The 24,704-nt window shown below is 43.3% G+C and overlaps 1 protein-coding gene across 2 annotated transcripts in view; it reads right to left on the bottom strand.

Annotated features, from left to right (window-relative positions):
• The window catches only part of dync1h1 (dynein, cytoplasmic 1, heavy chain 1), a 48,808-nt gene that overhangs the window by 14,351 nt on the left and 9,753 nt on the right, over positions 1-24,704 (bottom strand). The window contains exons 9-52 of one of the 2 annotated variants that reach the window (XM_061795955.1): positions 23,796-24,218; positions 23,514-23,693; positions 22,879-23,028; positions 22,657-22,803; positions 22,431-22,571; positions 22,174-22,350; positions 21,978-22,088; positions 21,765-21,884; positions 21,449-21,688; positions 21,210-21,365; positions 21,010-21,123; positions 20,819-20,929; positions 20,523-20,732; positions 20,297-20,443; positions 20,000-20,166; positions 19,745-19,918; positions 17,184-17,538; positions 15,840-16,034; positions 14,155-14,437; positions 13,979-14,079; positions 13,627-13,786; positions 13,305-13,545; positions 13,057-13,240; positions 12,124-12,336; positions 11,343-11,581; positions 10,197-10,353; positions 9,899-10,123; positions 9,593-9,823; positions 7,903-8,043; positions 7,549-7,782; positions 6,917-7,123; positions 6,702-6,823; positions 6,308-6,473; positions 6,054-6,217; positions 5,800-5,929; positions 5,575-5,708; positions 5,364-5,478; positions 5,121-5,282; positions 4,829-5,043; positions 4,552-4,756; positions 3,055-3,228; positions 2,853-2,972; positions 2,633-2,753; positions 804-999 (exon numbers count right to left, since the gene is read on the bottom strand). In XM_061795955.1, coding sequence (XP_061651939.1) covers positions 804-999; positions 2,633-2,753; positions 2,853-2,972; positions 3,055-3,228; positions 4,552-4,756; positions 4,829-5,043; positions 5,121-5,282; positions 5,364-5,478; positions 5,575-5,708; positions 5,800-5,929; positions 6,054-6,217; positions 6,308-6,473; positions 6,702-6,823; positions 6,917-7,123; positions 7,549-7,782; positions 7,903-8,043; positions 9,593-9,823; positions 9,899-10,123; positions 10,197-10,353; positions 11,343-11,581; positions 12,124-12,336; positions 13,057-13,240; positions 13,305-13,545; positions 13,627-13,786; positions 13,979-14,079; positions 14,155-14,437; positions 15,840-16,034; positions 17,184-17,538; positions 19,745-19,918; positions 20,000-20,166; positions 20,297-20,443; positions 20,523-20,732; positions 20,819-20,929; positions 21,010-21,123; positions 21,210-21,365; positions 21,449-21,688; positions 21,765-21,884; positions 21,978-22,088; positions 22,174-22,350; positions 22,431-22,571; positions 22,657-22,803; positions 22,879-23,028; positions 23,514-23,693; positions 23,796-24,218 — 7,958 coding nt within the window. Of the gene's footprint in view, positions 1-803; positions 1,000-1,137; positions 1,334-2,632; positions 2,754-2,852; positions 2,973-3,054; positions 3,229-4,551; positions 4,757-4,828; positions 5,044-5,120; positions 5,283-5,363; positions 5,479-5,574; positions 5,709-5,799; positions 5,930-6,053; positions 6,218-6,307; positions 6,474-6,701; positions 6,824-6,916; positions 7,124-7,548; positions 7,783-7,902; positions 8,044-9,592; positions 9,824-9,898; positions 10,124-10,196; positions 10,354-11,342; positions 11,582-12,123; positions 12,337-13,056; positions 13,241-13,304; positions 13,546-13,626; positions 13,787-13,978; positions 14,080-14,154; positions 14,438-15,839; positions 16,035-17,183; positions 17,539-19,744; positions 19,919-19,999; positions 20,167-20,296; positions 20,444-20,522; positions 20,733-20,818; positions 20,930-21,009; positions 21,124-21,209; positions 21,366-21,448; positions 21,689-21,764; positions 21,885-21,977; positions 22,089-22,173; positions 22,351-22,430; positions 22,572-22,656; positions 22,804-22,878; positions 23,029-23,513; positions 23,694-23,795; positions 24,219-24,704 lie in introns of both variants that reach the window. The other variant, XM_061795954.1, reaches the window with a different exon arrangement.

Raw genomic sequence — 24,704 nt, forward strand, 5'->3', positions numbered from 1 at the left:
AGGTACAGTATTTCCACAAATAGTGGCCGGGGATATTTACTCAAGTGCAGAAAGTACTTTCACCTATTCAAATGCTTATGTGTGGGTGAAGTTAGATACACTTAGGTCCATTGATTGGAGACAATAGAATGTCTAACTGCCCCACATCAGCTGTTTCTACAGTATGTGCATGTTCTTCTGTTAATTTCTATCAATAATGCAATACAGTTGGTGCCAGAACAAATTGTCCCCTTCTTGAAATATCTTCAGCTTGCGTCATTTTATGTGTGGTGCATCTGCCGAAATAGTGTGGCCAAACCACACAAGTCCAATCGCTTAGGTAAAATGACATTTGCATTTGCTGCACACCTCTAAGACCATGCTGATGTCAGACACTTTTTTAGTTAAGTGATGTATTTTTCGCTTCAACCCAGTTCTATTGAGTTGGCTAGTTGACAGAATGAAGACATTTTTATTTATTTATTTTTTTAAATATATATATATATATTTTTAAATGCTATGAAATGGAGGACTGCTGAAAGACTGAGCATGGAACCATGAGAGCAGAGACCACTATTTGAGGATATATGTAAATCATAAATCACATGGAAAATTTAACATAAATTCATGATATATTTTCAAGGAGAAGGAGTGGGAGCATGACAACCAACAACACATACCGAAGCAAGTGATCTTATTTTGATCCATTATATAACAATTTATTTTTTCTCCACAAAAAGGTGTCACTTGATTGGCGTGCTGATTCATTGATTTGTGCGCCCATCAGACAAGGAGCGGACAGAAGCGGGGACACTGGTCAGTACCTCATTTCCTCAGAGGAAAAGTTGACTATGCTGCTGATGAAACTGTCCCTGATAATAACTTGTCTGATTTTTTTCCAGTCATTGGTCTCCTCGCCAAGCAAAAGGCAGATAGACTCCAGGGTCAGTTTGACTGCAGCCGGGGGATTGGTCATAGCCCGGACTTCTATTAGGTGCTGCTTTTTAATTGAGCTCACAGCTAGTTAGATGACAGGTGGAATGTGTTTGAAAGAGGTGGTGCAAAAGCACCATTCAGGGGAGAGAAGAAGGGAGAAGAAAAAAGGAGAAAGAAAGAACACACTCTTTAGTTTCAGATTCATATAATTGCTCATTTCACCTGATCTCATCGGCAGAGAAGTTAACAATAGTGGGGATGAAGTTCTCCTTCATGATGATGGAGCGGATCTGTTTCCAGTCGGTGGTGCTCTCGCCCAGGAGCAAACAGATGGACTCCAGGGCCAGCTTGACAGCCGCAGGTGGGTTAGCCATGGAACGCACCTCCACCAGGTGCTGCTTCTTAATGGATTTAACGGCTAGCAACATCACATGAACAGTAAGTGTGAATTATGTCAAAGCACAGGGTCACGATAAAGTGAAGATGACCATTAGAGCAGTGATTCCAAACCACAGTGTCTCATGAGAGATCACCGGGTGTACTGCAGGAAATTATCCAATTTGAAAATTAGCATTTACTTACTACAAATAATCTGTCCTTGTTCAGCTATCTAAACCAACGACGTACAGTGACAGGGAGAACAATTAAATCCTCTTCAAATAGATGTCAGAAGGTACAATTAATTTGTGTAGCCACCTGTTGCCCGTCATACAACGTCATACAAAGTATAATAGCTTTGAGTTCAACTAAAAAGGCCCAGATTGCACATTGAGTAGTAAGTAAATTTGTGAGACAATTGAAATGAGATCATCATTACTTTAGTTACAGTATATATTCTTAGTGACATTTTCGTTTGGTGTAAAATATGTGCCACGGCTCAATAAAGGTTGGGAAACGCTGCATTATAAAACGCTGAAATAAAAACAGAGGAGAGCAGTGTGGCACAGTAAGAAACGGTTACAAGTATTACAATTATTATTTAACTTACCAAATACAGTAAAATGTGCATTATTCTATGGGCAAACCAGATGATGCAGGGTCCAAGGTTACCCTCCTGCTGTCACTTTATATCAGAATTTCTCAAATTTAGGGTTGGTACCAAAAATGAGTCAGGAGTCAGTTTCATTGGAACCTCTAATTGTGATTGTGAAGTAAAATACTATTAGCCATTTTATTGATCATCAAGCACACACACACAATTTCTTAAACATGGAATTTTGTGCTAAATTTGTGTCTTGTATTCTTTATTTCTAGTCGATGTAGACTGTATGCCGATGTGATGACAATACAGAGGGTCCTCACTTCACACGCCAGTGCTCCATTCCTATGGCAGCGACGGAACCCGAATTTGTAGTCTGAACGCTCCATAGTTGATCACTAACTTAGTATCTAGTAAATTCAAAATTATAGTAAATATTTGTATGATAAACACTTCCAAGCCATAAATATAAGACAATCAAATGAAAAACAGTGAGTCAGGTGCTAACCGAGTGCACCTTCTTGCCACTGTTCTAACTAGCTCATTGTGTGCCTTCATAGCCTCAAAACCTCATACAGTATGTCGGGACAGTCCTAAACCTGTACACTCTGTACAAGAAATTTGGTAGCTAGGAAAGGAACAAACTTTCTAAACTGAATTGAAAAAGTTTGAGAAACTCTGATTTAAACCTACAATGCACAGTATCACGGCCAACCACGAGTTGAAACACACACGTACCATTTTGAGCCTCAATAACAGCTGGCTCCACCTGGTCCAAATCCTGTTTGACACTCAGTTGCTTGTCCTTGATCACCTCCTGTTGCTTGTACACAGCTTCCTGGATCTCCTGGCTCATCACCTACAATCAGAAGAGTCACAGTCTCAGGGATTGTGCTTTCAGTACGTTGATAAAAATGTATGCCATGGAAAAGAAACAAGCTCAAATGTTTAATTTGACCTTTTTCTTCTCAGCCTCTTGCTGGTCTTTAATCATCTTCTTTAGCTTGTCATTGGCAGCATCGTTCTTTGCCTCCAGCTCCTGGCTCTTGATTCGTAGGTCACGACGAAGCTCCTCCACCTTAAATGAGGATGTGTGATTACTAGGGTGTAGCCAAGAAGGGAAGCAAGAACCAAACTGTCAAATGTGACAGATTTTGTACCTGATCGACCGTCTCCTTGATCTTGCGGAGTCCAACGTTGAGGTGCATCTGCTGCTCCTCTAGCTCACTGCGCTTTTCGTTGAACAAATTGGCATACTGGTTGATGAAGTCCAGGTAGTGGCGAGGAGTGATGGCCATGGTGTGACCGCCTCGCTTAGCCAGACGGTTGTTAGCCTGTAAGTTACAAGTGCTGACTATTTAATAAACAAGTTTATAACTTTTTAAATAACCTTTTATTCAGCGAATTCCCTCGCCACTTGTTTCCCTTGCGCCATCACCAAGTAACGCCCTTGCGCATGTCACAACCTTCTGTCTGTGGGACAAGTGGGGGTGCTGTAATACATTAGAGTAATATATATATATAGAGAGAGAGAGAGAGAGAGAGAGAGAGAGAGAGATCCCTTGTGACTGTGCATGCACTGAAAATATTAAAAGCACACCAGATTCAAATGTCCATCCATCCATGTTCCATACCGCTTATCCTCACTTGGGTCGCATCCCAGCTGACTCTGGGCGAGAGCCAGGGTACACCATGAAATGGTCGCCAGCCAATCATAGGGGACATGTAAACAAACAACCATTCACACTCACATTCACACCTATGGGCAATTTAGAGTCTTCAATTAACCTACCATGCATGTTTTTGGGATGAGGGAGGAAATCGGAGTACCCGGAGTAAAGCCACGCAGGCACGGCGAGAACATGCAAACTCCACACAGGCGAGGCCAAATTTGAACCCGGGTCCTCAGAAGCAAATGTGGTAAGCAGTCAGCCACCGTATATTTTGGTTATTTCTAGTTCTGTTACTTGAAACAAGAAATATATATTTGCTTATGACGACTGAGCTCGAGTAGTGTTCTGTTGTTCACAACGACTCGTTCAAACCCAAAAAAATCTTTTGAGTGAACATAACGTACTAAACTGGAATCACTTCATGAACTGATTGGTTCCGTTCTGAGTTCAGTTGAGCTCAGCCGCGAGTGCGTGCCGCATGAGAAATTCCCTCGCAAACAGCACCACTCGCGGGGCGGTAACGTTTGCTGAACGCGGTAGGGCCATCAGTGAGGTGGCAGGCTTCGTGGGCATCTCTTTCTCACGCCGCAGCAGCTACAACGGTCCGCCAACAGTTTAGAACAGTGCCGGGCTGTGGCCTAAAAATTATCAGAAGTTCTGACCTAAATTGAGAACCTAAATTCTTATAGTCAACTTATAGTCGTTCCATTGAATTGTATTAATCTTTATCCCCACCAGTCCATGCTATCTAGGTGGAGAAATTTACTTGTTCTTGGGCATACTTAAAAATCTATTTTCGAGGCGGACTTTTCCACAAAAGCTAGTTATTGAGGTTTTTTTTTGGTATAGTTTTGTTTGTTTTTATAATTGCAATGTAATAGTGTTGGATTAAGTCTGGTAAGTCTCCGTCGAAGGCCTAGCCACCAAATGAACAGCCTGCCACTGCTTTGGAAGTGAGATGCAGGAAATTGAGTGCATCTTTACCTGGTGAAGTGTCTGATGTACAAACACGCAGCCATTGACGATAGCCTCCCTGTGAGACGGTGGCTGGGGGAGTTTGTCATAGACGATGGGCATGTAGTCTGGCACCTTGTAGTTGGGCTTCTCCAGGTCCATTTTGCTGGTGAACTCCTTGCCCACCTGGTAAAGCGCCTCAGTGGACCAGTCTCCAAACCAGTTCAGCACACACCTAGGGCAAATAGTTGTCATTTAAAAACAAATTGTCTCTCCATTGTGTCATTCTGATCATTTTGAATTTTACCTGTTGAAGAGGGCTGGAGATGTGGCAGCCCTGTCCTTCAGACCCTCTGATGAGGGGTTCATGGTGAAAACAACATGGAGGTTCCTTATAACCTGGCTGGTAAACCACTTGTACAGCTCCTCATGGGTGTCCAGCATCAGGCCCTCCTTCTGAGCGCCCTCCTTACACTGCGTCATCAGGGTGGCATACTCATCCCCCTCAAACAAACCAGGAACCTGTGGATTTTGTCACAAAAGGGAATCTTAAACTCTCGGAAAACTCAATATTAATGCAAACCGATGAGGAAAGTTACCTCTCCGTTGGCAAGCAGGGTGTTCATTCTTTCGAGGAAGCCAGAATCCAGCACATTGGATTCATCCATGATAAAGGCGATCTTCTCGTTTTTGCAACCGGAGCGACGTAGCACCGTACGCAGATCCTCATCAAAGTCCTCGCCGGTATATTTCCTGTGTACCTGAATATCGACAAAATAGTTTGAAAGAACACAATTATACCAATACGGCTGCTGGAAAACTTGCAATTCTGTTTTACCAACCTTGATTTGGTAAACGCTAAGACCGTTCATCCAGGCAACAAAGCGAGACAGAGTTGTCTTCCCTGCTCCACTCACACCAATCAACAGGAGATGTCCCTGTGGCTGGCGGAAGATTCTGGAAGAAGACATTTACATTTGCGATTTCCTCATTTAACAATGTGCAATGTCTACCTTGTACTTCGGGGGGGGGGGGCGGGGAGTGCTTGCTCACCGATCAATTCTGAGAACGTGGTCCAACACCTCGTTGAAGAGTACAAGCGGGACGTCCAGCTCCTCCTCGTAGAAGACCTTAAGACGGGCCTTCACGTAGTCCCTCAGCTCCTCCTGCTCCACTGGGATATAGTCCTACATTCAAAAAAAGAGACACGCTTATTAAAATATAGACATTTTGGTTATTGTTGCATGTTTAACTTGGAGTGCGATCATACGAGTTTACCTTTGAGAGCCAGTTGCTGTAGAGGATGGGTCTGTTGAGAGCCTTCTCCTTGTCGATATTAGGGAAGTGTTTGAGAGCAACTGTGTCAATATTTTCATCTGTCCACCTTCTCTCTTCATCACCAACCAGCCTAGAAACAAATGAGAACAATATCAACCACAATTAAAACATGAGAAAGGTCCAAAACTGACTGAAGGAGAGGACAGATGAAAAACATGAATTACAAATGGAAGATAATACCAGCGAGTGCTAACCTATCTTGGAAGAGGCGGAGAGCCTCATGAGCCCAGATGCGGATAAGCCCCTCCACTGGGAGGGTCTCAAGTGGTCGGAGGGCCTCAAAAATACCCCGCACCCAGCGAGTCATCTCTCTTGGAGAGTAGATATAGTGAGGTTGTGTGTCCTGGGTGAAACGCTCCTGAAAGCAGACACATAAGGGGACTATTTGGCTTTTATATAATAAGACGGTTTGTCTGGTTGAGCAGGTGTCCATTATTTTCAAGCTTACCTGAGACATGGTGTAAAACTCAACCATGGCAGCAGTAAGAGGTTCAGCGTAGGTTCGTAGAGAGGGGATGAGGCGCAGCATGGCACGGTTGAAAGTGCCATAAATCTGGGTGAGAGAGGCTGGGCCGGGGTAATCGACATACACCACTGGAACGTGACGTAGGAACCTACAAAAAGGACACACGGTACATTGTGTTGCAAATGCAGTTGTACCTTGACTTGCAAGTTTAATTCCTTCCTTGACCAAATGTGAAACTCAATTTCCTCATATTAAATCAATATTCCTCAGTGAAATTCCATGAATCCGGTCTAGGCCCCAAAAACAACAAAACATTTTTGTTACGTGTTTTTACAATAGAAAAATAGTATTCCAATTGTATAGAATACATAAATACCTGTGTGTTAGGGGCTTTCTGCCCGGATCAGTGGGAGGATTACAAGCACCCACGAACTGGATCCTCTCTAATTTGACCCAAGTCTGGTCCGAGGTCCGGTAGAAGCCTCCATGTTCCACCATCTGGACAAAAAAAGATGACACCAGGGCTGTTAACAGAGCGATGGATACCAAACCTGCTGCTGCGTTGCCTTGTTTGTAAACAGTGTTTCGTACCTGTCTGAGGAAGGAGATGACTCTCTGTGTGCCGTACTTGTCCATGTCGGGAAGATTGATCTCATCACAGAACAACACCAACCATTTGCCGAGCTGCACGGGCGCAAGGACCACGCCGTTGGGAGTACGGCGGTACTCACAGTAGTGGTCAAAGGTCTTGAGCAGCAGTTCTGGGGTGGTGGCACTGGAGAAGTTCAGACCAACAACCTGACGAAATGAACGAAAGAAAGTTCCTTACGGAAAATCTGTTTGCGTGACACACATTTAAATACAGTGAACCCCAACTATTTGTGATGGATGGGGACAAGGCTCTGCTGCGAAGAAAGCAAGTAATTGATGCCCACCCAAAAAGGTTTGTAATTGGCAGATGCTGGCAAAGCACTTTTTCTATTCGACAAGGCTAAGCTCCTCCTTTCACTGCCACAAGATGGTGCCAAAGTAATATATTTTTTTAAATATATATATATATATATATATATTTTTTTTTTTTAGACATGGCTTTGGCCTGAACACAAAAACAGCGACTAGGTGAGAGTCTCTGCAAATAACAGGATAGGTTCACAACCCAATAGAATCATGAATGTCAAAACAACAAATATGCGGCTGTTCATTGTACTGGTATTGTCTCTCACCTCCATATCAGGCAAGGCCCTGAGGGCGCTGAACAGCGTCATGGTCTTTCCAGAGCCAGGGGGTCCACATAGCACCAGTGGTTTGTGCTCGGCCAGCCAGGTGTACAGCAAAGCCTCATGGCGAACGGTGTCCAAGGTGGGGACCACCACATCTGGCGAGGCGACCTTGTGGGTCTCTACCTCGATCTGGGGCACCTTACCCTGCCAAGACTGCCACTCGCCTGAAATGCAAACCTGAGCAGAAAAATAATTTAGAAGTATTTCATATTCGGATAAAAACAGGGGAAAAAGACTGAAAGAAGCTTTCCTATGTCAGGGATAGACATCTGGGGTGATTCTTGAGTCTAATCCTACCTCATAATCAATGATGGGAATGTTGGGAGCAGTGGGAAGGGGCACAGTGGTAATGCGACGGATGTATTCCCCAAGCTCAGCTCTCATCTTGAGCCGTCCATCACCAGAGAACGACCATAGCACGGCGTAGATCAGATACCTCTGTAGATAAACATTACCAAAAGTTAAGAAGACTTTCATAATAGCTCGATATACACTGCAGATCCAAGCGTCCAATTCTGAATTACAGTGACACCCCACTATATCGCATTTCATCTTTTGCACCCCACTGTATCACAGATTTTTAAGCCATCAACTATAGGTTTTACAGTATACAGGCCTTCAGTGTCGTACCACATTGTGCCATAACATGCTGGGCAGCATTAAATTACACTCAAAGTCATGTAACGTAACAGAAGACCAAGAAGAAGAACAGCCAGAAAAGATTCTCAACAAAACTCTAGAAATAGTCATCGTTCCCAGAAAGCAGAGAGAGTAAATGCCTGTGAGTAATCTTGTATCTCCTGTTTGTATGTGTTGCTGCTCCATATGTGTTAAAGTTCCGGTAGCAGTTTTTTTAAGGCTTATAATGAACAAAACACACACACACACACTAATTACTCGTCAACGGCATTTCACATTATGTTAGCATTAAGCTAGCAGAGTTTTAACAGGATGAAATTATATGGTTCGGTTGAACATTTAGGTGTTTAAATACACAGGGTTTAATTATCTTTTGTTTTTTGTGTCAGTTCAACAGTAAACTTCAACTGGGTTGACAAATGAACAGCTTGAAGCACGCACGCTTTACCTCTTATTTGGAGAACTATGTGAGCAACAGTCTTCATTTCCTCAAAGTGATGTACAATAGTCTCCAATTTCTTGACAGTGAGAGTGAGAATAGGCGGTTAGGAATTCTTAAACTGGATATAATAAGTTTTAAGTGTGTTTAAAACGTGCGAGGGGAGAAACTATTTTTAAAAAAGTGCTTTATGGTGAATATATTGTTTTTTTCACACATCGCGGGTGGGTCTGGAACCCCCCGATAGACAGGGGTTCACTGTATCTGATAGGGCTGTGGTTACACTGATGGAACACAAATTGCATCCTAGTAACTCTACAAAAGTCAACAAAAGTAACAACACTAAAGTTAACGATAAAACAAATGTTAAAGTGTCCACTGCATTTAGTTGGCTTTGGCTGACTCTTTCCCTCCACTGATTTAAATGACGGTAACCGCCACATTACTTGACCAGTCGCCGTCTACAACTATTTTGTTTATTTACCTTCTAATGTTGCGTAAAGACTATACTTAATAGTCTACGCTTTTGCGATAGTTTAGCTTTACAGTGGGTATTTTTTTTTAATGTGTTTGATTGTGTTATTTGGACAGTTGTAGGTGTATATACTGTACATGACCAATGGTATAATTTCAATGACATCGATCTCATTGATGGGATACATCTGATCAGTGTATTTACGATTCACTTTATCCGCATTTATAAGAGGCCTGAGTCCGATGTCCCCCCCCCCCCCCCCCCCCCCCCATTTACACTGCCATGGTGAATATCCAAACTGTTCCACTTGAGAGCAACAAATAATTTAAAAAAGGAATAATCTGGAATATTTTGAACCATTCAGCCTTAGAGTGTTATAGTTCTAACACCATATTCCACATTAAAAAAAAACATTTTTCAAATTGATGGATAACCTGCATGTATCGCTCAAGCTGATCAATGGGCATTGGAAAGTCGGGGTGGTTGTTGTTGTAGAGCGCCACGTTGCGGCAAGCCTGGTGCAACATGGAACACAGAGAACCCAAGCAGCGTAGACGGGTGAAGTCCATGATATGCTCCATCTTAGAAGCGTGCTCCAAGGCCTTGATGACCAGGCCGGTGGAGGTGAAGTATGGCTGCAGGATAGTGGCGGCATCACGCTGGAGCTAGTGTGTTACAGGTAAAGGGGGCATGAGTGAATATTTCACACTGTGGACAAGTCTCATTTCACGCGGAATTACCTGCAACATCGGCGAAGCAGTCTCCTCTTCGTCCTCGGTGCCCTTCCTATTACGCTGAGCCTCGTCTTCTCCCTCGTCCAGCGGGATGCTGCGGAAGCGCGCCAGGAAGTTGTTGAAGATCATGTCCGTGCTCAGCACATCCTCACTGAACCACACCATACCACAGCGAGAGACTGTGGCCAGGGTGGCGTACTTCAGGTCCTGGACCTCAAACATAACACGCACCTGGAGAGAACGGGAGGTGGGTTAATAGCACATATGACAGGAGGAGAAGAAAAAGATGAGGAGCGGCTGTTACATTTGGCGGCAAGCTGAGACGCTCTCCATTGGGCAGTGTGAGCAGCTTATTGTCATCCAAGACAGAGTTGAGATTTTCAACCCACTCGGGGTCAACGTCGCCATCAAAGATGATCCACTGGCGTTTCTGCAATTCACCTCTCACGTTGTCAATGATCCTGGATGTCAAAGAAAGACGTTGAAAACCACTCAAAGCTTTTCACTGTGACGTCACACGTACTTCTGGGCCGCAAAAGCTCAAAAGATCTCCGATTGCACCAATAGTAAACATGTCCTTACATGTCATTTGACCAAGGCAGAGCAATTGAGAAAACAGGGTTAATGGCTTGAATGATGATTTTAAGCTTCTTGTCTGCATATAGCATAAATGTGCAAATTGTCAGTCGAAAATATGTTATGTGACCTAACCTGCTTGAAAGGGAGAAGGAATGCTGGACGTAATTTAGATTGCAACAGGCAGGTTGATTCAAAAATAGATTTGTTGGAAATTCAGACATTGCTAACATGATCATTGATGGACTGGCTGACTCTGCTGCTCAGATTAATGGCACAGATGTGCGCAATTGAAAGTGAAATGCGCGTTACGGCTTTAACATGCTCTAGCAGGCTAGCCATTAGTTTGCTAAATTACTCAAAGAAAATATAACCAAACATTTTACACATACTTGTGAGAAAATGTCTTCCACAAACAAATACGTTTTTTGCCAGCCCATCCCGAGCTGCTATACCACCAGGTAGTCCTGTGTTTGCCTTTGTAGAACTATTTATGACATCCATTCAATTTATCCTCCTCACCCACAGGTTCGGCTGGATAAATAACTTTTTTATTTATTTATTTATTTTTTAAATAGGAAATCGGGAGGGAACCTTATCTTTTCAGGTATATCTGGCAGTGCAACCCCAGCAAATAGTCTTTGTCATTATTTTTAAGTTCAGGTCAGCGATAGCCACCTATTGTAGTCCTGTTGGTGAAAACCCAAACAACATTTTGTGTCATCGTTTTCAGTTCAATTTAGCGATTGTCAATCACCTTCTGCTACACTGAAGTACCCTGGCGATGTTTATTACAAACATTATGAAAAGGTCTATTGACAAATTTGACAGAGCTCATCTAAGAGTCAAACTAAACGCATGAGGTGACACTCACTTCCTGAGAATGTGTGTGAACAAGCCGTCGGTCCATTCACGAGTGTTGGGGTCCAGGGTTCCATAGAGGTGGTCCTTGCTGATGGCTTTGGGATCAATGATGTGGGCCACCCCCTCAACACCCTCCAGCCGCTCCAGGGCTTTGAGCAGCACCCTCCATGCCATGGTCTTCCCACTGCCTGAAGGTCCCACCATCATGAGACCATGGTTGATCTGTGTGATCTGGTACAGCTGCAGCACCTAAAAATATGTTTGAATGACACACTTTCAGAAGAACTCAAGAACTAGTCAACACATCTGATGTACTTTCATGTAGTGATGTTACAGCCCATGGTTCAATATGTATTATCAACTTGTGCAGTGACAAGGCGTGGTGGTACAGCGAAAGAATCGCTGAATTTAATGTTTAAACTGTGCATAATGTTACATTGGCTTAAAACCTTTGTTTGTTTTAAAATCCAGTACAATGCATTTGTCAGTACAGGTACAGGTCAGTTGTATATAACTTTTTCAGTACAATATATCTGCATTTAAGCTTTTAGAACAGTTTGTTTTCAAACATTTAGGTACAGTTTTTTTATTTAACTTTTGTGTAATACATTTTAATTGAATCATAATTTTTTTTATTTTCTTATATGCAAGCGCAGTGTTAATGTTCAAACTGTTTATATTGTTACAGTGGATTTTTAGGAATAATGAATGTTGAATGTTTCAATGTTAGTCCCAAGCTCACTCACAAAACGCCAAAGGGTCAGATCAAGCTTGGCGTTCTTTGTGCTTACCTTCTCCACCCACATGCTACCCACTTCATCACCATCGCCATAGGTGAGGTACATCTCCTTGCAGACTTTCTTCAGCTCCTCCCTTAGCGCAGTCATCTCACCACGCATGTACTGCACGCCGGGGAAGACGTCGGACAACAGGCTGAACAGAAGAGGAATGTCCTCCGCCACCAGCTTGGGGACCATGGTCTCACACACACTCTGGATCAGAATCTACAGCGACAGAGGCAAAATACAGAATGACATAATCTCTGGGATCACATATTATAACATGTTCCAAAATAATTACATAATTTGAAAATTGAAAATCTGAGTCTCCATGTCCAAGGCCAGTCATTCTTACTGCTTGGTATGAGATACCATTTCTGGTTCGCGGGCTCCCTCTAGTGGTACTCAGTCTGTGGTGAAGTTATTAGCACTGAACGGGAATTGGGCGAAATTAGCGGACTATGAAATTATGTCCATTTTTTGGGGACCAACCTCTATATGCAAGCACTTTCAAGCTCAATGTTCGAATTTTTCTGCAAACACCAAATTAAGGCTGGTTACCGCATTTGCCTCACAGTTCTGAGGACCGGGGTTCAAATCCCGGCCCCGCCTATGTGGAGTTTGCATGTTCTCCCCGTGCATGCGTGGGTTTTCTGCGGGCACTCCGGTTTCCTCCCACATCCCAAAATCATGCATTAATTGGAGACTCTAAATTGTAGGTTGATTGAAAACTATGAATTGCCCTTAGGTGTGAATGTGAGCCGAATGGTTGTTTGTTTCTATGTGTCCTGCGATTGGCTGGCGACCAGTTCAGGGTGTATAGCTGGGATAGGCTCCAGCAGCCCACGACCCCAGTGAAGATAAGCAGTAAAAGAAAATGGATGAACACCAAATTAAAAAAAAAAAAAAAAAAGATAAAATAAAATAAAAATAAAAATCCCTTACCTCTTGTTCAGGGAGGTTCTCTGCAATCTCATTTTCATCAACAACCTCCCCACGTTCTAGCTTCTCCCTTTTGATCCTCTGGATGCGTTCACGCTTCACGTTGCCAGCGCTTATCAGCACGCTTTTGAGAGCTCGGAGGCCAAAATCGTAGTGACTCTGTGATGACAGCTGCTCGTCACACAGCCTGAAATGGAAGACGATATCCGTCTACAAGTTCTCTTGACTTAAACTTGAAAAGACTTTCTTACTTGAAGAAGGGAACGATTTTCTTGGCAAGGATCTCGGCAGTGCGGAAGCCTTGTGAGTAGAGCATGACCTGGGCGATGAGCTGACGGTCTGGCTTGGTCATGGCCAAGCTGCGGAAGAGCTTCTTCAAGTTGTCGGGCAGGTTGGATCGGCCGGCATAGCCAGGATTCATAGTGATGAAGATGGCCATGTCTGGGCTCACCTTCACCTGCTTGTTCAGGAGCTCTGTGGTGACAGGCACACCTGAAGGAATGACAAGAGATGCTTTATAGTGGTTTGCCTTCAAACTGCCCCCCCTTTTGTATTTTGGATGTTGACACATACTCCTGTCTCTGTTGGGGTTGCTGTGTTCCCTCAAGGCTACTTGAATGTACTGGACTTGCTGGGAGACAGCAGATAGCATTCGCTCCTCCAGACGATTGAACTCGTCAAAGCAGCCCCAAGCGCCAACCTGACACAATCCCACGAAGATGCGACCCATGGCCTAAAGATAAAGAGGGGAAACAAAATATAAAGATTACACAACATATACAGTATTTTAAAAAAAGTAACGTGTGCTGATGGACTGATGAGACGTAAATGGGCATGGGCACCGAAGAGAGGGGTGGAGGGAAGAATACCAGTGCTTCAGCAAAGTATGGAACAATAGAAATGTTTTTTATAAATCGTCATATACCTGGAAGTCAAAAGTCTCATCACAGTTGAAGACCAAAACAAAGCGACCAAGCTGGTGACCCAAAGCTTTCACAGACTCAGTCTTCCCTGTGCCAGCCGGACCTAGATCGATTTATTAATTGAGATCAGTTGAATCTCATGGACAAATGCTTAGTGGCAAACAAAAAGCAAACCTACCAAATGGTGACCCTCCTAGGCGAGCCTCCAGAGCTTGAGTCATAGTCAGGTAGCAGCGGTCAGTCAGCGGCGTCTGGACGAGCTTATCCTGGACGCCCAAGTATTCAAAGCCATAGTTGAACTTGGCATTCGCCATCTGGATGGATAGTTGCTGCAGCACATCAGTTTGCTTGGGGTCAAAGTAGAAACGCATTTGACTGAGCCACTCGAATGACTTGGGGTTGTCTATCTTGTTCTTTATCAGAGTCCTGGTCACGTCACGCTGGTGCACCAGCTCGGTGATCTAATTGTGGGACAGAAAAAAAACGACATCAGATGATAATTGTAATACAGCGCTACCAAGACTTACGAGTTTAATTCGTTCAGTGACCATGCTTGTAACTCCATTTACTTATATTAAATACAATTTTCCCATTGAACTGAATTGAAATGTTATTAATCTGTTCCTGCCCCCCTCCCCCTGAAAAAAACTATTTTTTGTTAAGCCTTTTCAATAAAGAAAAATACCAATGTTTTGTATAAAAACACAAGAGAACATAATGATATAAACTGGTTTCATAAAGCATAATTGCTCTGCGATGGACAAGCCAAAAATCATAACTCTGTGTGTGTTGCGCTTATTCATGCTTATTGAATCAGTCCTTTCTTATTATATTCCTGGTAATTTACCGGTTACTTTCCACTTTAACACTGTTTCTCAATGACAACCGTTAAAGCTCATCATCAAGAATTCACTCCTCCTTGGTTCGCTACACTACTTTTTTACGGAATGGCTGCTAACTCCTGAGCTGCTAGCTTCTGGAGGGACCTGCAGCTAGCAGCTGCCTCAAGCCTCTCCAGGCTAACAGCACACCACTCACGAAAACAATATATAGTTTTAAATTTATCAACTCATTGATGTCTCTCAAGGGGAAATTAAACTCACACTCAGATATATACTTTGTGTTGCACACTACACACAGAACGAGATCACACACACATACAAGCACGCAAGGAGAGATACACAGCGAAAGAGGTGCACAGAGTGCTAGAACACTTCAGCTCAGGTGCCTTGCTCAAGGGGACCTCGACAGTAGCCAGCAAGCAGACTAGCATCTCTCCAACAAATAGCTGCAATGTTATTTGTTTTACATTTTTGTCTGCAGGGGGGCCTGAACCCATGTTCCCTGACTCCAAAGCCCAAATCCCTACAGACTGAGCTACAACCATCCAGGGTCAAGTGACACCAAACAATCAAATTCCCGGTGGGCCCATGCTATATCAACGACTGGACTCATCCAAGGTTGCCTGCACGCAAGTACTTGCGCTGGATAGCTAAGTGCCACCACTACCGCAAATCGCACTTGGTCACTCATTTCAACGCTGTGGGCACCGATAGTAGGTAAAATTAAATTAAAAAAAACACCTCCAACATTATCACTAACAGCACTCCATCACTGAAATACAGCTACAACTGCAAACCAATTTTTTTCCCCCACTTCATTCGAGCGGCAACGTAGCTGAAGGTTACACGAGAGTCAAATTTTGGCTCGCAATACAAAGCAAAATAAATAAATAAAATACATTTAAAAAACATTATTAGGTGATGCATTATAACTCTGAAAACATTTAAATTGGGGCACTCGTAAGTCAAGGTACCACTGTGATGATGAAACACTTTTACGAGATGTTCTTTTTCCGCTGACCAGGTGTTCTAGTTTCCTCCTGCGAAGTGGGGGTTGCTCCATCAGCACAGTGTCAGCCAGCACGTTGAGCGTGGCCTCGACATTTGACAGCACCCCCTGCATGGGGCTCATGTCCCCACCACCGGAGACTGTCGTCAAGGCAGACTCTATGTTCTCGGACCAGGCGATCTGGGTGGACAGCACCACCAGCTGGGCCTGCGGAGAGAGAAGACAAAGAGGTTACACTTTAAGATAGTCAGATCACAAATCAATCATTCAATCCTTTGTTTATATGGCTCCTTTCATAAAAAGCAATCAGAAAGCTACACAAAGTGCTTTAGAAAACAATTAATAAAAGACTGAAAAAAACCTCCCACAAGCTCACAGTCTTCAACTACCCCATACTCATCGTCCCAGGTATAAAAACAGAGACATGACTGATGGGACATGGCTGGGAACAGAGTGGAGTGAGCAAGCGGTATCAAAGGGCGGTCAGAACTAACAATAAATAAGACAATGGATCCCAAAATAAATACAATAATAAAAAAAAAAAAAGTTATAGTGTTCCCTCCCCATATTTGGGATTCACTACTCAAGAGTTCACCTATTCGCAGATTTTTAGGGGGAATCTATCCTCCCGTTATTTACTCCAAAACACACCTATGTGCTGTTTTTGCACTCTGGCCAAAGCCATGTCTAATTAAAGTATTGTGGCGCAATCTTGGTGGCAAGGAAGTATGTTAAAGTGAGGGGAGGAGTTTCTGTTATACAGCCCCGTAGAAATGTAGTGCTTTGCTACCATCTTGTGACATCTCTCGCCAATAATAATCCCTATCCCCTGCAAATGGCAGGGCAACATTGTATAATCAAACTGGAGTAACTCATCCATCTATCCAACCATTCTCAATACCGCTTATCCTGTTTAGGGTTGCGGGGTGCCGGTGTAATGTACTCTCTTTGTAGTCCTCATCAGCAGACATGCTGATACATTCTTCACTAACTGTAAGCTACTAATATAATAATAATATATAAAATGATTTATTTTTTATGAAGACCAGAAAGTAGAACGTTACGGGAGTCAATGCAGCTGGAGATAAATGCATGGATCCTAACCCTAATCTGTCTCAGTGTTTTCTCTAGAGCAGGGCTTTTTTATTTACCATTTAAAATAAACAATTTTACATTATTTGAACGTTTTTTTTTAAAACCTGATATGAATGACCTGGCCCATTTTATAACTCAAATGTGGCCTTTGAGGACAAATGTTTGCCCATAACTGCTCTAGAGACAGACAGACCCTGGCGATGTTGTAAAGGTGGTAGAACCCAATATAAAATATACAACATGAACTAGATGAGATCCAACCTGATAACGATCGATCCAGTCGATGTACTTGCTCAAGTCGACAGCGGTGCCCTTGTTGAAGCCCGTGACCTCCGTGACGGACTCTGCCAGCAGCTTGGCCAGAGTCACCCTCATCTCCTTCTCTACCAACGTGAGCCACTCGTTGATCTTTGGGTGCTCCGTGATGGAGACAGGCGTCTTGTAGACGATTTCCTCGCCCTCGCGGGATGATATGCCCAGCACCTCGGTGTTGTCCTCGTTGAGCAAGATGCTGGAGACGCCGGCGAACATCTTTTTGAAGTGCTTCTGCAGTTTGGCCACGTTCTTGCTGTTGCCGATGATCTCCAGCAGGTCCTCGTCTCCCACGAAGTAGAATCTGAATTGAGCAGTTTAAAAGAGACATTATGTGATATGTTTAAAACAGTTCCTAGGTGTCTTGATAAAAGGTCTCTGATGGGAGGATACATTGTAGAACTCTTAAAATCCATTTGTAACACTGGTTCAAATCATGCAGATTTAGGGGCTTCTTCTGCCTTGTGTAAATTCAGAGTAAGGGCTTCTTTCCCAAGTCAACTGGGGTAAGCGGCTACTAACTTACAACTATGACGCTATATTCCGAAACTTTACTGAACCCTGAACCTACTATTATTTGCAAAGGTAAATGACGAGCAACTAATCTAATACCTTTTGTGGTGTAATTGGAAACTCTGAGACTCCCCTCGGAGAAGGAGATCCTCCACAGCCAGACTGCAATTGATTGATGTTTGCACCAAGCCTACATTGGCTAATTTAACCGTATATGATACAGGACTATTGCTGTCGCTTGACAATGGCGTGTCTGGCAGCCTAGCTTCTCAATCACAGTAGCAACGTGACAAATAAGCACCATCTTTGTGGAATTTTCTAAAAAAAAAAAAACACACAGAATGCGCAAGTCAAACTCCTCTAACATTCTCCATAACAAATATATTCAGGAAAAAACAATTGAAAACTAAAGTACATGACCTATTCTACTGCCCACTGCTGTACTCGCTAATAATGTTCCATTTGCGGCGTGCTCTTACTGTTGAGTTTTATTGCAAGTGACTGCTTTTGAAAAGTCATGGTAATTTTGATGTGTAGAATTTCACCACGTACGAGCTTGGTGGATATTTTTAACTGAAACTTGTCAGCCAATCAGAGAAGGGGTTCCCTGAGTAGAGGACGAAACCCAAGAGTCAAGGTGATATGTTGAGAAATAATCAAGTTATACGGTTTTATTCCAATTAAATTTGAGGGTGTTTTTATGACCAGATTTTCTAGAAGCAAAATCACAAAAACATTGCCCCAAGGCCACGAAAAACTAGATTTTGGGAAAATCTTGTCATATTGGTAATCATAAGTGGAGTAACTCGGGGTCAGTTATGAAAATTTGACGCACTATGTTGTAACAGTGGGGCTGAGATGCAGAATGGCATGCTCAGAGAGATGCTTTTAGAAAGAGGAAGATAACTAAAGAATTAATAGTGTCTTGAAGAGCAAAATTAAATGCGCTATTTGGTTGCAACCAGCAGAGGCGCTGTTGATTTAGTCTCAACTAGTTTGTTATCTAAAGAAAGACAGCATGACATCAGTTACAGAAAGTTAACTGGCTAAACCAAAACTATGCGATCTAAAATTTATATAATTTAAGATCTGGACATCGGGTTACCTCATCACCAAAGCATTTCATCGCCTTAATGCACAACATGTTTCAGCGAAGAAAGACACCACAGCTACCATCAACCGTTCTACTGCAAGCAAGCCTAGTTTGTCTGAGTAACTGACTTAAAGGGGAGAAGCAATATCAGTGACAACGGTGATCACATACTGTTGAAGCAGATTTTCCAATCTCCGAGGTGTTTTCCTGTCACTACTCCAATGCAAGGTGCCTGAACAACCAGCTAAAATCATGTTACCAAGGTAGTTGTGCGTAAGTGTCTCTTTTATGAAGGAACACAGTTAAGACAAGCACATTGCTTTGTAATGTTAGCGCTGTTTTTAGCATTAGCATTCTGACTCCACAGACCGCTGCTTCTTGATATTTTTTGACAAGTGACAACAGTCTGAAAGAGTGCTAAAGACACCTACAGGACATAAGTGGCACAACACTAGAACAACTGTTGCTTAAATTTACGTATTCAGTCTATTCACAGGATTCGAGACTGCGACCTTTTTTTCAGCGTATGCAAGTCAGAATTTCATCTGGTTGCGTTTGCATGTTTTAATGCTCCTTCTAACACAGGTACTGTATTAGACATTGTGGTTGAAAGTAGCCCTCTTTTTCAATTTTCCAGTTTCTGCATGTTCATTGATCCCCTTCGATAAACACACTGCATGCGTGCACAATACTACAAATGGTGACTGTGAAAAAAAATAAAAATAAATACTGTTTATTTGTTGTAATGTCTATTCTAAATCAACTTACTTGGATAAAAAAAGTTAAATAAATTAATAAACAAAAATGTGGGATGGGAATACCGGCAGATCTCATCATACAAGCGCTACCCGAAGCAGCTAATTAAAAAAAAAACACAAAAAAAAACAATAAATTGTCTGTTTACCTTGGAAATGAGGATCTTTCCCTCTCCAGGTACTCTCCTAGGGCCTTCTGGATTTTTCCAAGAAGGTCAGCCAACCTCTCCAGGGACCTCTGCACCCCTTGTATGTTCAGCACGTCCATCACCAGCGGAGACTTGGTCACTTTCTTCATCAGAGCCAAGAACTCAGTGCTGATACTATAAAGACAAATCATTTGGCATCAGGTTACACTGCAGTTGTTGGCTGCAAGTATGAGATGAAGGTGGTTCTTTGTTGACCTCTGGAATCTCTGAGTTTCTACAGGCAGCAGATGTTTGATGTCAGCACTGCCCGTAAAGATGCCCTCCAGGTAGACCCATCGACGCTGGACATCAATCCAGACGTCAAAGAGAGCCATGATCCGATTCAGTTTGTCCTCCCAGCTCAGAGCATCTTCCTCAAACACCTAAAAAAAAATTTATATATATATATATTTTTTTTTTAAACACACACACACGCACACACACACACAAAGCATGTTATGAATGCAGTTTTGCTGGCAAAGAATAAATCTAACTTTTGCTGCAAGATTTCACCTTGTAGTACGGTGACAACTTCATCGCAGACACACTGTTGATATGCTCTTTGACTTTGTTAAAGAGGTCATCCCAGCCTCTGATTAGTCGACACTTATTCTGGTAATTTACCAAGTCGAGCTCGTAGGAGTTCCACACCTCGCGGATCTGCAGAGAATAAAGACTTATTAGCAAGCCAAGTACCATAAACTTAAATGTAATGAAGCTTTGCCTGATGCGAGCTCACCTGCTTGAGGAACTCCTCCAGAGCCATCTCTCCCTGGGCTACCAGGAGCACGTCCTTCACAACCATCTCGTTCTTCTGCAGATCAACATCCCAGATCTGACCCAGGGTCAGTTCGGATAGCACCCAGTTGACGTGCAGACGCTTCATCAGCTGCTTCCAGTGGCGGTCCTTCAGAGCCTCTGACTTAAGCTCGATCACCAACATGTTTACCTGTTAAAAGCAACAAAATAAAGCTTACAATTTACCTGAGACATTTTTTTGTTAGTGTATATTGAGGGTAAAAGAACCGCCTTGACCTTGAGATATCCCTTCAGCAGCCTCTGGACATACTCATAGGAAGCATACTGTCTTAGCCTTGCTTGGAAGTTCTTCAGCTGGTTTAGAAGAGCATCTAGGTTTTGACGAAGCTATAAAGATAAAAAAAGACCGGTAAATACCACAATATTTCAACAAATATAAAAAGGGCTGTTTCAGAATTATTCACAACCTTGCGAGGTTGAACAGACACCCACGGCTGCTCCTTCATCTGGTCGATCTGCTCCCACACCTTTGAAAGCTCGGACCACACCTCCTTCAGGTCATGCAACTCCTCCAGTGCTACCTACCATTCAGAAAGAACAATTTTGTCAGTCGCTGCTAACAGAAATTAAGTGGTTATGGTGTTTTTTGGTTGTTATTTAGTCTTACCTGAACCCTCTCCTCACTGCCACTTAGCAGACCGGTGTCTGTGAGCTCCAAAGCCTCTTTGGCACGGGCACACTTCTCTCTTTCGACCTTCAGACGACCGAAGTTGCCTTCATAGATCGTTAGAGACTGAAGAGCCTCCTCAGGACGCAAGTTACCCTGATGGACATGTATTATTAAAGCATTAGGGGATGCTATTCTTTCACAGTTGGCTGTAAACCTAATAGCCAATTTCCTCTTACAGCAACTGGTTTGGTCTTCTCCCATTCATTGAGCAAGTCGGTGGTGCGGTTTTCTACAGCCTTGTCCTCCTGGACAATCTTCAATTGCAGGTTGGCCACCTGCTGCTGGATAGCAGTGTCCTTCCGCTTCATGATGTCACTGAAGGCACCCCATTCACCCTCAATGTTATCAATGTAGAGCCACGATGGAGGGAACTGGAATCTTTGCTTTTCCAGCAACCGCTGCCCATTACGGAACAACTAAGAAAAAGAATCCCAATTGAAACCAGCCCTCATCATGCTTATATGATAAAAATGTGTTAAACTATCGACTCACGTCCACATTTTTCTCAAATTGCTTGATTTTGCGCTTCAGAGTCTGGACATATGTGATGAAGTTGACAGCATCTGACGTGCTCGCAGTGTCCACGGAATGTTGCTCCAGGTCTTGACGGGACTAAAATGACAGAAAGTTAATATCACATAATACTAATATTTTAGCATCTCTCTTTGTGATGCAAATTCAAAAAAGGATGTTGTCATAGTTTACCTTGGAGATTTGGGAATGGAAGTCCTGCATATTCTGACCGAGCATCTGCCCAAACTTGCTGAGGACCTCTTTGTGCCACGAGTCATACTTTAAATTCACCTTAGACTGTACCTGTAAAAAAGCATTCAAGCATATTTCAGCTAAAAGGTGAATAGTATACATCTTCATGAAAATAAGCAAAAACTGTTGTCATTACTTTGCCATAGTCAATGACCGCCGGTCCAAACTCTTTACGAGTCTCTGCATTGTCAAAGGTTCCACGTGCTTTGCGGATCTGGACAAGTAGGGCCTGCCACTTGGTGAGGTCCTCACCCAGACGGTTGTAGATGTTCTCAGCCTGCATGTCCCATAAGCACTGGTACTGCAGCCACACCTGGATGGAGCCAAGCACAATTGAGAAACTGATGAAAAGGGGTTGGAGGTCACATATAAATCAGGTTGAGCAATATTTACCTTGACATATTGCTCCACCTCACCGACTATGTCTTCGACTGCATTGTAGGCCTCCTCCAAGGCCGAAGGCCCATCCGGCATCCTGGTCAGAGCATTGCGGTAGAATTTCTCCTCCTCCGATAACTCGTAGTGGACCCCAACCTGGTGAAGATTTATTCAATTGATAATGTGGACTGTTGGTTTACCTCAGTGGCATCATAAACCAATGGATTAATATGTTCCCTACCTGGTATCTCTGGCTCTGGATCCTGGGAAGTGAAAGGATGACCATCTTCCAAGAAAACATCTCTTGGTAGAGCTTGTAGCGACAGTCTTCAATGGGCGGGTTCAGGTAGATGACCTGGTTGGTGATCCTCAGCTCATGGACTACATTCTAGAGAAAGGAAGTGTTTTTCACGGCGATGTTTACAGCAATGTTATAATCAACTTAATTGTCGAAAATGCAGACCTTGATCTTGGGCTCGCCCCCTGGTTTGTGGCTCACTTGAGGAGCCTCTGTGTCCATATCTACATCGGCTTTATCCTCCACTTGACCACGTAGCACTTGAGTCCAGGCCTTGAGTCCCGCCTGCAGACGAACTCCCAGGATACGCTCAATCTGCACAAAATAAATCAGGAGTGAAATAAAAATTCAGAGCAGCACGGTGGTGGTGTGGTAGTGGTTAGCACTTCTGCCTTACAATCTAGAGCTCCCTGATTCAAATATTAGCTAGTTCATATGTTCGCCCTGTGCTTGCATGGGTTTTCTCCGGGTACTCCAGTAACCTCCACATATAAAAACATGCATGATAAGGTTAATCGAAGACTAAATTTTCCATTGGTGTGAATGGTTTGTCTATATGTGCCCTGCAATTGACTGGCAACTTGTCTAAGATGTACCCCACCTCTGGCTCGAAGTCGGCTGAAGTAGGCTACAGTTCACTAGCAACTCTAACGAGGACTATAAATAAAATAGATGGATAATAATTCTGGTCTGCATGACTTTTGAGGCATATTTTTTTCCAGAACAGAACCCCAAATTCTATCATTTTTGGGACAATGGAGGTTCCACTGTATTCGCTCTCATTCATGGCACCAACCTACCTCGATGTCAAGCTTGTTGACCCAAATGGGTAAGTTGGAGTAGGAGTGCAAGTTGAGGTCATCCACAGCTTTTTGGACTCGATTGAGAATGTCTGAGAAGGTTTTGTGGTCGAACATGCAGGTATCCAAGGAACGGACCTCCAGATCTATTTTTTCCTCAATCAGCAAAAGGTCATCCACCTGGAAAAAACACATAATAGGCAAGTACAGCACTCATCAGTCTGGTTTAAAAAAATCAATAAATAAAAAAATCCTACCAGGAGAAAATTTCTCCAGACTGACCTTTTCCTGGAAGTTGAAGACTGTCTCAGCCAGCCTCTGAACATAAGGATCCAGCTTGTAGGACTCCCACACCAGAGTGATACCCTCAGTAATGAGCGCCTGCACCTCTTTCTTCAGGCCGGCCACCAAGAGGGAGATGGAGGACCTCTCCTCCACCTTCTCGCAAGTACGTTCGTAAGTGCGAACGCTTTCGATCAGAGAGATGGCGAACGGGTAGAGCTGGTTGGCTTGGTGGGCCTTGTTGACGATGGCGAGCGGCACACGGAAGCTCAGCCACTTGAGGTTGCGCACTTCTTTGGACAGTGTGATGATTTCTGGGAGGAAGTTGACTTTGAGTTTTAACATGTTTCCTGTCCGACCTCGGGCGCGAGTGCTCTCGATGGTGAAGATGCGACCAGACACTCCAAGGTTACGCTGCTGCACCTAGTATGGGGAGGTGGGGACAAAAAAAATCTATTAAGAAAGAAGCTACTGTTAAATTCTAACTACTCTTAACTACTCTACCTTTTTTCCCCAGCTTCAACCCCGCGAGGTTTGATTTTCCCCAATTATGCTTCTCTCACGCCACCAAAATCTTGTGCACTTTTCATGAATTTTCAATTGAGCTCCATGGTTAAATTCTCAAGTTTTTAAATCAAATCCACACACACACACACACACTAGAGTATTCACATCAGTATCTGCCTACGATGCAGCTTTCAAGTTTAAGGCAATAAACCCGGCTGTTGAAAAATGCAATTGTGTGGCTGCACAAGGTTTGGCATAAAAGAATCGACGCTATGACCTTGGAGAAAGCAGTGTGGAGAAGTTTGTTGCTGCAAGAAGACAAAGGTGTCCAGGTTCATTAAGTGAAAACGAGGCTGAAGTTAGTGACAAGATGCCAGGGGAAGCTGTGCTGCTTCTCTTAAA

The sequence above is a fragment of the Phyllopteryx taeniolatus genome, chromosome 13 (genome assembly GCF_024500385.1).
Source record: "Phyllopteryx taeniolatus isolate TA_2022b chromosome 13, UOR_Ptae_1.2, whole genome shotgun sequence".
Lineage (NCBI taxonomy): Eukaryota > Metazoa > Chordata > Actinopteri > Syngnathiformes > Syngnathidae > Phyllopteryx > Phyllopteryx taeniolatus.